Raw genomic sequence first — 12,977 nt, forward strand, 5'->3', positions numbered from 1 at the left:
AATGTTAAATGTTAATTGAATTTAAATATATTTTATTTTTAGATTTGTTTATCTTTATTTTTTAAATTATAACTTAATTTAAATCTATTTTTAAATATTTCATTTTTAAATTTTATATAAATTATATATTTTGCTTTTAAATCGTTTTATTTCTTTTTCTAAAAAGCAAACAAAAAGCAAAACTATACAAACTATTCTTTTCTTTTGACAATGAAAAGGCAACAAGCAGAAGAAAACTTTTTATTTTTGGACTTTTTACTTAATAATTAAAACCATTGTTTTTTTCTATCCTCAATCAAGAAACAAACAAACAAAAAAATACAATAAATAGTAAACGACAATATACAATATGTGTATTTCTTAATTTTGTTCAGCTCAAGTGCAGGAGAGAAAAAAAAGTCCTTTGTGCAGTGTGATTTTTCCGAAACACACAGGCGGGACATAACAAACTAATTTATGGACCCCAAACCTGCAGAGATGCTACTTTTGAAAGGAGAGCTAAAAAATCTCCAGAGAACGGTCTTTAAGTACAGAAGACATTTTCCCACTTTGAAACCCTCCGAACACGACATGATTCTCAAACTTTCTCAAAAGTGGTTTTAGTTGTCATGCGCAGACATTAGGACAGATTGTGTTCATTAACAGTGTTTGCTTTATGTTCAGAGGCTGAGCTGCCAGTGAAGCCTCAGAAAGAATGGGTCCACATGGACAAACTGGAGCCGGAGAAGCTGGAGTGGATGAAAGACTTGCCTCCTCCCAGGAAGAAAGGAACCGAGAAGGTAAGATAGTTCAAACAACTTTATTTATCCCCGAGGGGCAATTAACTTTACTGATCCCAGTAGAGAAATTCTGTTGTTGTAGCAGCACTATAAAATATTTAAAAAAATACAGACAAGAAAAGCTCATATATACACACATACCAGCAAATAAAATAAAATATCCAGTTAATGTAACTGAAAGCTTGAAGAACACCTGAGATGATGCATAAATGTGGTTTTCTTTTACATAGTAAATGAAAAATTCTGCTTTTTTTGTTTCTTGAAATCTCTTCTTTTGTTGTTTGTTTGTAGCTACCAACACATAATACTGTTTATTTTTTTTGTTTTTTTAAGGCCATGCAGGCCCGTTTTGACTTTGCCGGGACCTTGATTCCACCCACTGAAGATCTCCCCACCCACTTAGGCCTGCACCACCACGGAGAGGAGCCGGAGGTCAGCAGCAAGGAGTCACAAAACATTAAAAAAATACCCTTTTATTTGTATTTTTTGTTGTTTTTTCTAGATGAAAATAAGTCAAAACATGCATTTTATCGCCTAAAATTGATTTTTCGTGCTCTCTGACATTCATGGCGTCTCCCCAGCGAGCAGGATATTCCCTACAGGAACTCTTCCTGTTGTCCCGGAGTCAGCTCATCCAGCAGAGAAGTCTGGCTCTCGGCACTGTGGCTAACATCCTTTCAAAGGTACACAAACAAACCCAAAAGTCTGTCGTCTGCATCCGAAGAGGATCTTGTATTCAGGTATGTTGTGGCTTTTAAGGCTCGTGCTGGAGAGTTCGCGTCGGCCCTTAAAGGCGCCGTGACCTCCACTCTGCTGGACGCTGGCCTGCTCTTCCTGCTCCGCTTCGCCCTGGACGACGGCGTGGAGGCGGTGATGTCTTCAGCCGTGCACGCGCTCAGAGCCCTACTCGTGTGTTCAGAAGATGAGGTTAGATTTTCCTGAGATTCTCCTCAATTTTTTTCCTCAATTTGGTTTTGAAGTCCATTTTTTGAAGTCGTCTTGTCTTTTTGCAGGAGTGCATGGATTCGACTTTCTCCTGGTATCAAGGTTTGGCCTCCTTCCCTCTGCTGCCCTCCTCTCAAGAGGATGAAGAGGAGGATGATGAAGGGGTGGATGGATCTATGAAGGAGACGGCCAAAGAAAAAGAGGAAAATAAGAGTGATTTTGATGTTACCCAGCAGGACGTTGTCAAGGTGATAAACTACATTTCCTGATCTTTCTTCTGCTTCCTTTGAATCCTTTTTTTAAATTCCATGTCTGTGTTTCAGGGCTTATTAAAGATGAAGCTGCTCCCCAGGCTGCGCTACATTCTTGAGGTGATGCGGCCGTCCCCTCGGGTGGTCCAGGACGTCCTGCAGATCCTGACTCGTGTGGCCCGACACTCGCTGTCGTCCGCCACACAGGTAAGAAGAGCAAAACGAGCAGATCACAAACTCTCCGGATCACTGCAGCTCTTTATCTCTCCCCCAGGTGTTGAACTGTCCTCGACTGATGGAGACGGTGATGTCCGAGTTTCTCCCCACTTCCTGGTCGGCATCTTCCTCACCCAACCCTCAGTCCATATATGGAGTTCCTGTGGCCAGCGCCATGAAGCTCTTGAGGGTTTTGGCTACTTCTGGCAGACATATCTGTGCCAGACTGGTAATTAGTAATAATAATATAAAAAACAATTAAAAAGTAAAATAGTAAATTATAAAAATATATAACAAAGTAGAATAATAAGAGATAAAAAGCAAAAGTGGAAATTACAAAGCCTCTGAAGTTTCTGCCGGAAGGAAGTGGAAGGCAAAAGGAGGCGGAGCTACAACTTTATGCGGTGCTTCGAGGTGGAGATGTTGATGCACAGGTGCTGCATGAATGTGGTGGCTTTGGTTTCAGTCGACTCAGCAGTCTCGGTGCAGAGCACCTGCATCTGATAGCAAAACGCTGCTTGTAGATACAATCAAAAAGCAAGAAGAGGCTGCAAGACGTGCAAAAGCAGTTTCTCTGACGCCAGGTCAGTGAATGACATGAAGAGGAAGAACCTGATTGGAGGATGGAGGCAGATCCATCTTCCTCTCTTTTCTTTTTCCCATCTCTATATTAGAGATTGGCATTTATCTAATTAGTGTTGTGATTACTTGTTGCTGTTTGATTAGCAACTGATGGTTAGAAAGTCATTCCAGGTGTTTACCTGGCTTCTAATGACATTTGTATTTATTTAGGATCAACTAACAAACTATTTGACACGTATTTCTTAACGTATTTTTATGTGTTTCTTCCTCAGTTGAACTCTCTAGGTGTGAAGGAGCGTTTGTCCCGTTTGCTGAGCGCTGAGCCCGCCGAGCTGCTGCTGGAACCGTCTGAAGCTGTCAGGATCACCACTGAGGCCTACAGGTTCTGGACGGTAGCAGCCGGTTATGGACAGGCATGTCAGCTATACATGTAGGTGAAGTCATGCAAACTTTAAAAAATGTTTTGGTGGATAATATTCTGTTAAATTACCAAGTAACATCTCTGTTTTTTTAAGAGACTTGTATCCAGCTTTACTGAAGTCTCTCCAGTCTGGACACCGACTAGCTCCCCCCTCTGACGCTCTCCGGCCTCTGCAGCTGCAGCGGCTCTCGGCTTTGCTCTCTCTGCTCACACAGGTCACACACACGGCCGGGTGCCACCAGGAGCTGCAGGCTGGAGTCCTCAGGTACCTGCAGGACGACGACTCTCTTCTGGTCTGAAGCCTTCGTCTTCATGAGGTCTTCCCTGTGTTTACCGCAGCTCTCAGGGGGAAGAGTGCCCTCCGCCCCCTCCAGTTTCTTGGGGTCATGTCTCGGGCTTGCAGGAATCCCTGTTGGGGCACCTGAAGGGTTTGGTCAAGAACCTGGATAGTCCAGTTCAGAAAGACGGCAGCTTGACCCTGATACCAGCTTATCTGGTGTATCTCCAAGCGTACTACCACCAACTCTCCAGACAGGTACTCCGTCCGGTCTTCTACCTGCAGCTATATCAAATTTGAATTAAAACAACGTTTGATTCTTAATATTTTATGATATACAACAGAACTTTTTCAAACCAGTGGAGACTCTTCAGGAGTTGGAGCTTCTGACCTCCGATGTTCTTCTTCCACTTATGTGTCATAGTGTTGTGCAAGGCCTGATGAACAACCTGAGGTACCTCTGATCATTCTTTTCTCTTAAAATGTATTATTTAGGTCAATTTATTATTATTTCTTTTCGGTTTAGATCTTCTTCTTTGGTTTGCAATGTGAAGTCCACCCATCCGGGTCCAGAGACGACGCCAAATCTTCCCGGTTTAGCCTGCGCAGGATGGAAGGAGCGTTCTGGACTTGTTGTTTCCAGCTCTCCTTTTGCTCTCCTGATCGGATTAGGAACCCTCTTGGAAACAATCACAGGGATCCACAAAGGTCTCAGCAGCAAGGTAGAATCCACACATTCATGTGGCATTTCAGTCCACAGGGACAGCTAAATTATAGCGAAGTTGGCGCCCCCTGGTGGTGATCTTCTTTTAATTTTTAAATCTAACAGTGCATAAATGCTTTTACATAAATCATTTTATTATATTTAAAAAAAAAAAAGAATTAAAAAAAGGACCGATCATCTAAAACATGTTTTTTATACTCAAATGTAGATTTACATTTTATTCTAATCTTTTTTTGTTTTATAAATACATTTATTGAATTTGACTTTATAATTTTAATACATTCAAATGAATATAAAATGCATTTTGTTTTTCTTTATTTTGCCTTTAAAAGGGAGATCTGAGGTGATTGCTTAATATTTTTTTCTTACTAAGAATAATAGACAGCAGTTATTTATTTTTTCCATTATTAGGTGAATTCACACACTGAAATTGCTAAAATCACAATCAAAATGTACTAGATAAATATAATAAAACAGTAACTACTAAAAAATAGGGAAAAAACATAAATTTAATTATTTGTAAGTTTTCACATGCCGTTGTATGTTAAAAGACAAGAGTAAAAAGTCAAGGTGAGGACAGGAAGAGATGAAAGCGTTTTACAAAATGTACCAAATTTGACAGTTAAAACACGAGTAAAGTCTATGACAAATCTTTTTTCTGTACTTTGGATGACCAGTTCTATTTAGAAAAGTAGTCAAAAGTTCTTTTATTTTGTAAACTCATATTTCATGTGAATTTCTCGTCTTTATTTGTGTCTCTACAGTTTAAAGAAATAAACAAATTGAGAGATTTTATCTATTTTATTAGTTTTTAACCTTAAATGTCTAAAATTCTTTCCCTCATTCTAGTTCTCCGGCTTCCTCCTGTCAGAGCCTGTGATTGGTTACCTGCATGCCTGCAGTAAGGCCACGCCCACTCTGTCCGTCTCCAGGGCGTGGCTCCTTCGTCATGAGCACCTGCTCCTGTACCTGCTGCTGCGGCTGGCACACAGGCTGGTGGGCATGGATCTACTTTGAGTTTCTGACTGGATGTTTGTCATTTTGAGCTGCTGCAGTGTTTCATTTTTCTCTCGTTTCTCAGGTTGCTGTTGATGTGGAGGTGGCGAAACAGGCCTCACTTTACCACCAGGTGGCGCTGGTGCTTCTTCCCTGGTTATTACCAGGCAGTGAATACTTGGCACATGAGCTGCTGTCTGATGTTATATTCAACAAGGACTTTATATCGTAAGGAGAACTATTTCCTGCGGATAATTAATGCTTTTTTTTTGTCTGATAGTTACTTTTGTTTTTCCCGTTAAGAGAGGGACACAGTGGAGGTCCGGAGGCCGTGGAGCTCGGGGAGCTAAAGCTTCACGACGACGTCGGTCTCCACCCTTCTCCGTCTCTACAGACGGTCGGAGCTCTCCTCAGAGAAGCCTGCGTTCAGCTGCCGTCCATAAGGGGATGCTTCCTCACTCATCTCGCGTATCTGGAGCCGTCTGTGTTCGCCTCCAGAAAGGCCCTGCTCGGACACAACCCGTGGATCAGCTCCCACCTCCTCCCGGAGCTCACGGGGCCCACCCTGCCGTCCGACTGGTCTTTCCTCCCTCTCATCAAACTGTACGAGCGGACAGGAGTGTCCGGGGGCGGGGGGCTGGCTGTGGAGGAGCTTCCAGCGGGGGCTCTGCAGGCGGCTGTCCACTGTCTGCAGTGGCTGCTGCTGCTGGAGGTTTGGAGGGAGGAGTCTTTAAAGGTACAAAAACACATTATCTGTACAGCCTCAAGATTTAATAGTTTTTGTTGAAAGTCTAACTTCATTAATCATATTTGTCCCCTTTATTTAGCACAATACCATGCCAATTTTAAATGCTTATTTACCTTAATTCATTCATTGATTTCATAAGTGTTCTTAAACAATTTTTTCTCCTTTTGAGACTCACAGCATGGAGCTGTTATAGGTGATGCTCCGCCCCCATTGACGCCATGTTGCCTCTGATTGACCCTTTTCACGAGACGTCAGACAAAATGGTGACAGGGCCGGGGATGCTAATAGTTACTTCTGGTGTTAGGGTTTAGGATGGCAAAGCTGAAAGCTGAATGTTATTTAACACAATTTTATGTAAATAAAAGGTAATCTTTCCAATTTTAGCAAAAAAATCCACAATAATTATTTTATGAATGTCCTGCTGAACTGTATTTTTATTTCCTGTCTCAGATCGTTCACAAATCTAAATACAAATTTGAATAATCCTTCAATATTTGAGGTTCTGTTGACAATATCAAAAATATCATGAAACAAATATTGTGCAAATTTCTGTTGAAATTGATATGGTTACCTTTTATTATTTACGTAAAATGGTGGTAAACAACGTTCAGCAGTCAGCTTTGCCGCTCTAAACCCGCAAACCGGAATTCACTTTACAAATTTTCGGCCGATAACGCTATTTTATCTGATGTCAGCGTGAAAACGGTCTATTGGCTGATTTCTCTGCCCATCTTTTAATTTTGAAGGGGGAGCTTGTCTTAATCATTGACTGTATATGAGAACTGGACTGAGTCCCCCCCCTTGCATTTCAAATAGGAACTACCCAAAAAGCCAAAATCCCATAGACTTCTATTGAGAAATAAACAACTATTATTCAGTCATTATATTAGTCAAAACAACTCTTCTTGCTCTGCTACATCTTTGTAACATGTTCTTGCTAATTCTATTTTTTTTTTCATATTTTTGCTGTAGCACGAGTTATTAAAGTTATAAACTGACCAAACAGTATGTGGTCTCATGTCAAAAGTTCCAAATGTTGTTTAACACCATTCGTGCAGCTTTCAAGTGATAGTGGTGTGGACTCCTACAAGCTCACTCCTGATTGGCGAGAGTGGTTGCCATAGGAACGTTGAGCCAAACGAATTGAGCCAGACATCGCGTGGCTCCAACATGGCGGCATCTTGCTCCAACATGGCGGCATCTTGATCACAAAAAAAGGCGACTTAATTTAATTGGAGCTCAAACTAAAGCCATCTTTTTGGGTGATGTCACACTCAGTCGGTCCAGTTCTCTTATACAGTCAATGTTCAGAAAACCAGATGTGCAAAAGAAGGCTTTCTAAACCAAGATATTTCTCATTTAATCAGAAAGTTTTAGGTTAAACTACATCCTGTTACCCATCAGTTTAAGGACATTTTTTATTATTAAAGTGTGTGTTGAACATTTAATCCACACACTGCACTTTTATTTCCGCACTGTTTTTGCTAAACAAGTTCAACATAAAAGAGTTATTTTTTTCATCAGACTCCTGGCTGGTTAAAACTCACTCCCTGGTTTCAAAACCAGCTGGTAAATCTAGTTTTACACTGGATTGTTTTTCTTAAGAGTAAAAAGAAACTGCATCCACTGCTGCCTGGATTAAATTGCGACTCTCAGACTTCTCCAATATCTTGACAATTCCAAGAATTTGTGTCTCTTCATCTAAGCTGCAACATGGAAAATTAACCAAATGAATGCTGGGACAACTCCTCCTGCTGGGTGCAATACTGCCCCCTTATGGCCCACTTTGCGCATCACAGTCACCTTAAAGAAATGCAACACATAAAAATGAAGATTATTTCAGGGAGTAAAAACCTACCAAAAAATAACTATAAATAAATACCATTAAAGGAAGTCATTTAGCTTTAAACATTTCAAAAATTCTTGTACATCCACCCCCTTTACTCTGTATGAGGCTGGAAAAATGGTCACGTCATGAATATTTATGTTCATAATTTGGAGATTTAACAGTCATGTTGCACGTAAGACTTCATAACTACACACATGTAATCAATGTGATTAGTGAGATTTATTGTTTGGATTTGCTTCTTTCTCTCTGGAGGTGGTTCTTCCTGTCGCTAAGCTGGCCCGTCTGTCCCGCGTCTTCCTCTGTTCAAGCGACTTGTTCCTGGAAAGACCTGTCCAGAAGCTGACCTGGGCTTTGTTCAGGTTACTAACCAGGTCAGATGTCACACACACACACAGATCTGAGCTTGCACAACATCAGCATGTCTAATAAATGTATTTTCTTCCAGGACTTCAAGGCTGGACTCTTTGGACCTGAACGTGCCCCCGCCAGGTCTCGCGTCCTTCCAGGACTTGTTCAGGGCTCTGTTGGCACAGTATGAAGCCGTGTCTTTTGGAGATCAGCTGTTTGGCTGCTGGGTCCTGCTGCCCCTGCAGAGGCGTTACAGCGCCTCCATGAGGCTGGCTGTTTTTGGAGAACATGTGGGGATGTTGAGATCTCTGGGAGTCACCCTAGAACAGGTTTTTTTTAATCTTCACGTTGATGCACAGATATTTTACTGATCTCTTTTGTAACAAAACCTCTTCTCTGTTTTTTACTTTCACACCTGAAGCTTTCCATCCCTATGGAGCGGTTCACATCTCCGCCTGAAGACTCCCTTCCTCTCCTTCGTCTCTACTTCCGCTCTTTAGTGACCGGATCCCTGAAGCTCTCCTGGTGTCCCGTCCTCTACGTGGTCGCCCTGTCTCATGTGAACTCCTTCATCTTCTCTCAGGACGCTGCTGCACAGGTACCACACAGCTGATAGTATTCATGGTTTCAGTTTGAACAAGAGATTAGGAAAGAGTAAAAAAACCTTTTAGTTTTACATCCTGAATATTTCGAAGGGTTTTTGCTTTGTTTGATATGCGAACATTTAGAACACGGGAGCTCTTTTACATAGTTTCAATTGAAAGCAGTCGCTTGAAAGCGCGTTGCAGAAAGCTGCTTGAACTTATCTTAAGGATTGAGCCAATCCAGAAGGAGCAGCAGCGCACTCGAGAAGAGGTGAGAGCTTAAAGACTTTTCTTATCTTTTGATATATTTTGAAAGAATTTTGAATGGTTGTTTAATGATCCAGCCAAAATCTGAAAAACGGTCGTGTTCATGGACAGAATATTGCCGAATATTATTAGTTTTTTTTAGGAATTCACCTCTGAGTTGTGGGCGGGACTGCTGGCACAGATCAACCCCGCCCCCTCCCCCCCTACAGAAATACTCAGAAAAGATATTTTAAGCTCAATTTTCTTTGTTAATGTATGTGTTAAAAACACTAAAAACATTATTTTCATCAGAGTTGGTCTTTAAGAGCATTATCTGGATCAATTCTTCAATTTTCCATTTGACTGTTATCAAACACAGCTGAAGCTGGAGCTCTTTGTTCTTTCAGGAAGTGGAAGCTGCTCGACACAGTATGCTGAGGAAGATCTACTACCTCACTGATGAGGTACTCCTCTGTTGTTTGCACGCACCTCTTGTTTTTCCTGCAGCTTCTCCGTCTCTGGGCTGTCGTTCTCCGCCGAGGGGCTGATTGTGCGTTCTGGCCTTTCACAGTCACTCCATGTTACTAACAAAGCTGACCTGTTAGTCTGTGGAAGTCTTAGTTTTGACATTAATGATCTGTAGCTCTTAGACTCTTTACTTTTATTTTCTTAATCTTATGTAAACAGATATTCAACGCCTATAAAAGATTCATGGAGGTTATGAGAACGTCATTTAAAAGTTGAACCACTCTTCCTTTTTTCTGCTGCAGTTTTCCCAGACAGATGTGGGTTTTGCTCACTCTACCAGCCAGTCTATTTTTTGGCCCGTTTTGTGAAGAAAAAATGATATAAAAGTGTTGGCAACTGAGATAAATCTACATGTGGAGCTAGTTTGAATCATATCCCAGATTCACTAACAGATCCAGAGCGTGGACAGCTTTATACACAGTTATGGTTACATGACGAGCACTCGTGTTAAAATAACAAATCCTCTGACACACCTCTGGATGGAAAAAAAAAATTGTGCTAGAGATCAGATGTTAGAAGGAAAGTCTGTCATGAGCTTTGGCTGCTCACAACAGGACAGTTGAAGGCTGACTCCACTCAGCCCAGATTTCAAAAATGAGAAAAAAAGGGGTGGGGCTAGTGGAGGCAGGCTGAGTGAGGGAGGTGGAGACTTTATCAAGGATTGACAGTGAGGTTAGCTAATGGGTTAGCTTGAGGTAACTAGAGGATCTTTTTAATGTGTCTTGATGAAAATAAGAAGAAACATCTTTAGGTTCAGCAGGCCTGAGCAGGCTGTCTTCCCCTCCTGCAGCACTCTCTGTCTGCCGGCCAGTGTTGTGGGGCGAGTTCCACGGGCCCGCAGGAGATCCTCTGTGAGCATACAGTCCTCCAAAAGGGGGTGGAACTAGTTTTAGGAACCTAAGAATACTTTCACAACCGAGCAGGAGAGGTCACAGGAGCGTATGAATACTCCCACAAGAGCGCAGGAGTAGAGGAGCGGACAAAGAACGTTGAACGTTCCTCGCATGCAGGGAGTTTGATATCCACTCGTGGGAGAGTTTTGGCGGAAATTTTACTCCATGTCTCCAGCTGCCGTCTTTCTTTTCCATACAATTTTCCGCGACACAAAATAGAGCCACTGATTCTTCCTCCTCTCTGCCCTCACAATCCAGAGCGCCACCGTTCAGCGATGGGCTGGGCTTTATAATGAAGCTGCAGAGCATGATGACGTGAATCTTCTGAAATGACGTGGAATTTACACCTGTTAACCAATCACAAAATTCAACTGTAATACTTCTTTTCAACCTCTAGGGGGCAGCAAACAGACTGTTTTAAATCCAATTTTCAGGAATTAAAAAAAGTTTGTTTTGTGTTGTCAAAAATGTGGCAAGGCCTGACAGACAGCACTTTTAAAGCCCATTTGTAGAGGTCAACAGCCAAAAAAAGGAACTTTTTGCCAATTAAGATTTCTTAAAATCCTCTAGAGCTTTCATTTAAATCTTTACATTTAAGTTGGCTTCATTTGATGTCCACATTTGTGCATTTTAGTTAGCGCGTCAGACATTGAATTTCATTTTTTTCTTCTCATCTCCATGGCAGGTGTTGAGGAACCACTTGCTTCTCTTCCGTCAGCCCCAGCCACACACGCAGCTCGGCTTCGACACGTACGCAGAGCTTCCACCCATCAGGGCGAAGCGTTTGGAGAGCGTCTGCCAGGCGGGAAAGGAGACGGAATGATGTAAAGAAAGGTGTGAAGGAAAATTCAGAAGCACTAAAATATTCTTATAACTGAAATTCAGTTTGCAGCTGTGCTTTCTGGAAAAGATGTTTTCAGTTTTTCTAGAGACTTAACTTTCAAAGTGCCTGATATATATATATTTTTTTTTGCTTAAGATATGACTCAAAAAAGAAACCTTCATCCTCATACTGTTAAGCTCAAGCTGTCATAACATTCATCTGGACTGAGAGTAGATTCAAACAAATGATCTGCAACAACTTCTAAAAAGAAGTTCAAACAAGTTCAAGTTTCCACAGAAAGAAAACTCACATCTGATGTCAAAATATCCATAAAGCACCACTTTATTTTCTATTAAAGCTCAATAGTGTTGACTTTCATTAACACTTTCTTAAAGTATGGAGTCTGTATTTGTTTTTTTTTTTCCAAAACGGATTAAAACGTAAAATGTGAGATTCTACAAATGTCGGTAATTCTGTTTTTTGGAGCAGAATCACCCCCCAAAAATTAGCTTCAATTGTTTTTATGAATACATTTATCATGGCTGCTATCTAGTAGAAAAACATGCTTTACTGGACCTCACAGAAATTAAGCTTTTTTACTGTCAAACTTAATGATAAAAGATTGTGAAAAAACAAACCTGCAGAAGACCAAAAACGTTTGTTTGAAATGTTAAGTAAAGATAAAAGGAGAATTTGTTCAGAAGAAGTGACGGCTTTTTGTTTTTAATGAGCTGGAATGATGTATTTCGTCTGCTTCACTGTTTTGTTTTAAACAACACTTTTTAAAATGATAATTTTTCGTGTGTGTATCATGTCGGGCTCGCTCAATTTGCTCGTCTGTGGTCAAATTCTGAGGCGTGTTTTTCCAGATGGACACGGTTTTATAATGGATTGACCATTATAAAGGCATATTTCTAGTAAAATATAATAAAACATAAAAATATAATTAAAGCACATCTTCGTTTATTTTTGCACATTTTTTTTCTCATTATAGCAAATCTGGATTTTTTTTCTGCATTCAATTGTTTTTATATATATATATATTAGTTTAAAACTTTATTTTGGCTGTTCTACTTTTGTGTTTTCAGATAAAAGTTTTTCATTTGTTCAAAATTGGTAAAAAAAAAAAAGAAAAAAACCTCCAAAACAATGACACCTACTGTGGTTGGTAATGGTGATCACAAGTTTCCCTCCACATCTGCTTTGAATCGACTCTTGTACGTTTGGAGACTCATGAAGAAGCTGCTCCGAGACAAAAGCAAAGAATGTGGGTCAGATCCAACTTAACTTAATCCACAAGACCGCACTAAAAGTCTATGGACCTGAAAACCGAGCAGGATCACAACCATCAATCTTCCTATATTTTCAAAATAAGAGATTTGTTTTTATTTTTAGGAAAAAAAATGTTTTTATCCCCGTGTTGAAATATTTGGCACTTTAATATGGATTTCGATTGACGTGTGGGATGCACTCGCTGCCTCAACTACTATAAAGTAGAATTCTCCATTTAAACGTCATCAATAAAATATATTTAGTAATAAGTAATGCATTGAAAACCATGATTTTTTAGTTGCCTAAAGTAGGGATACTTTATAAATAAGTACCAGGATCGGACTCAGCCGATGTTTGTATAATTTGAATTTATTGGTATCTGTTTTCAGATGCATTTTATTCTCGACATGGATATTTGTTCCTAATAGATCGTTGGAACTTAAACAAAATAAAAAGTTGCAGGTAGGAGAAAAATAACTTTTACCTCTTAGGTTT

At 40.4% G+C, this 12,977-nt stretch overlaps 1 protein-coding gene across 6 annotated transcripts in view; it reads left to right on the forward strand.

The window, feature by feature from the left end:
* rpap1 (RNA polymerase II associated protein 1) overlaps positions 1–12,977 on the forward strand; it is a 50,163-nt gene that overhangs the window by 2,784 nt on the left and 34,402 nt on the right. For 3 of the 6 annotated variants that reach the window (XR_002919836.2, XR_002919837.2, XM_036210009.1), the window contains exons 8-27: positions 664–779; positions 1,113–1,211; positions 1,361–1,462; positions 1,539–1,706; positions 1,793–1,972; positions 2,048–2,182; positions 2,250–2,420; positions 3,046–3,203; positions 3,289–3,459; positions 3,534–3,729; positions 3,816–3,925; positions 3,998–4,193; positions 5,045–5,191; positions 5,277–5,419; positions 5,495–5,927; positions 8,041–8,159; positions 8,234–8,465; positions 8,558–8,734; positions 9,374–9,430; positions 11,073–11,221. Coding sequence is in view for 4 of the 6 variants with exons in the window: in XM_036210009.1 (XP_036065902.1) it covers positions 664–779; positions 1,113–1,211; positions 1,361–1,462; positions 1,539–1,706; positions 1,793–1,972; positions 2,048–2,182; positions 2,250–2,420; positions 3,046–3,203; positions 3,289–3,459; positions 3,534–3,729; positions 3,816–3,925; positions 3,998–4,193; positions 5,045–5,191; positions 5,277–5,419; positions 5,495–5,927; positions 8,041–8,159; positions 8,234–8,465; positions 8,558–8,734; positions 9,374–9,430; positions 11,073–11,210 (3,248 nt within the window). In the remaining 2 variants the exon portion in view is untranslated. Of the gene's footprint in view, positions 1–663; positions 780–1,112; positions 1,212–1,360; positions 1,463–1,538; positions 1,707–1,792; positions 1,973–2,047; positions 2,183–2,249; positions 2,421–3,045; positions 3,204–3,288; positions 3,460–3,533; positions 3,730–3,815; positions 3,926–3,997; positions 4,194–5,044; positions 5,192–5,276; positions 5,420–5,494; positions 5,928–8,040; positions 8,160–8,233; positions 8,466–8,557; positions 8,735–9,373; positions 9,431–11,072; positions 12,005–12,977 lie in introns of those variants that run through there. The other 3 variants (XM_024277695.2, XM_036210008.1, XM_024277705.2) reach the window with 2 other exon arrangements.

Source organism: Oryzias melastigma, linkage group LG22 (assembly GCF_002922805.2).
Source record: "Oryzias melastigma strain HK-1 linkage group LG22, ASM292280v2, whole genome shotgun sequence".
Classification (NCBI taxonomy): Eukaryota; Metazoa; Chordata; class Actinopteri; order Beloniformes; family Adrianichthyidae; genus Oryzias; species Oryzias melastigma.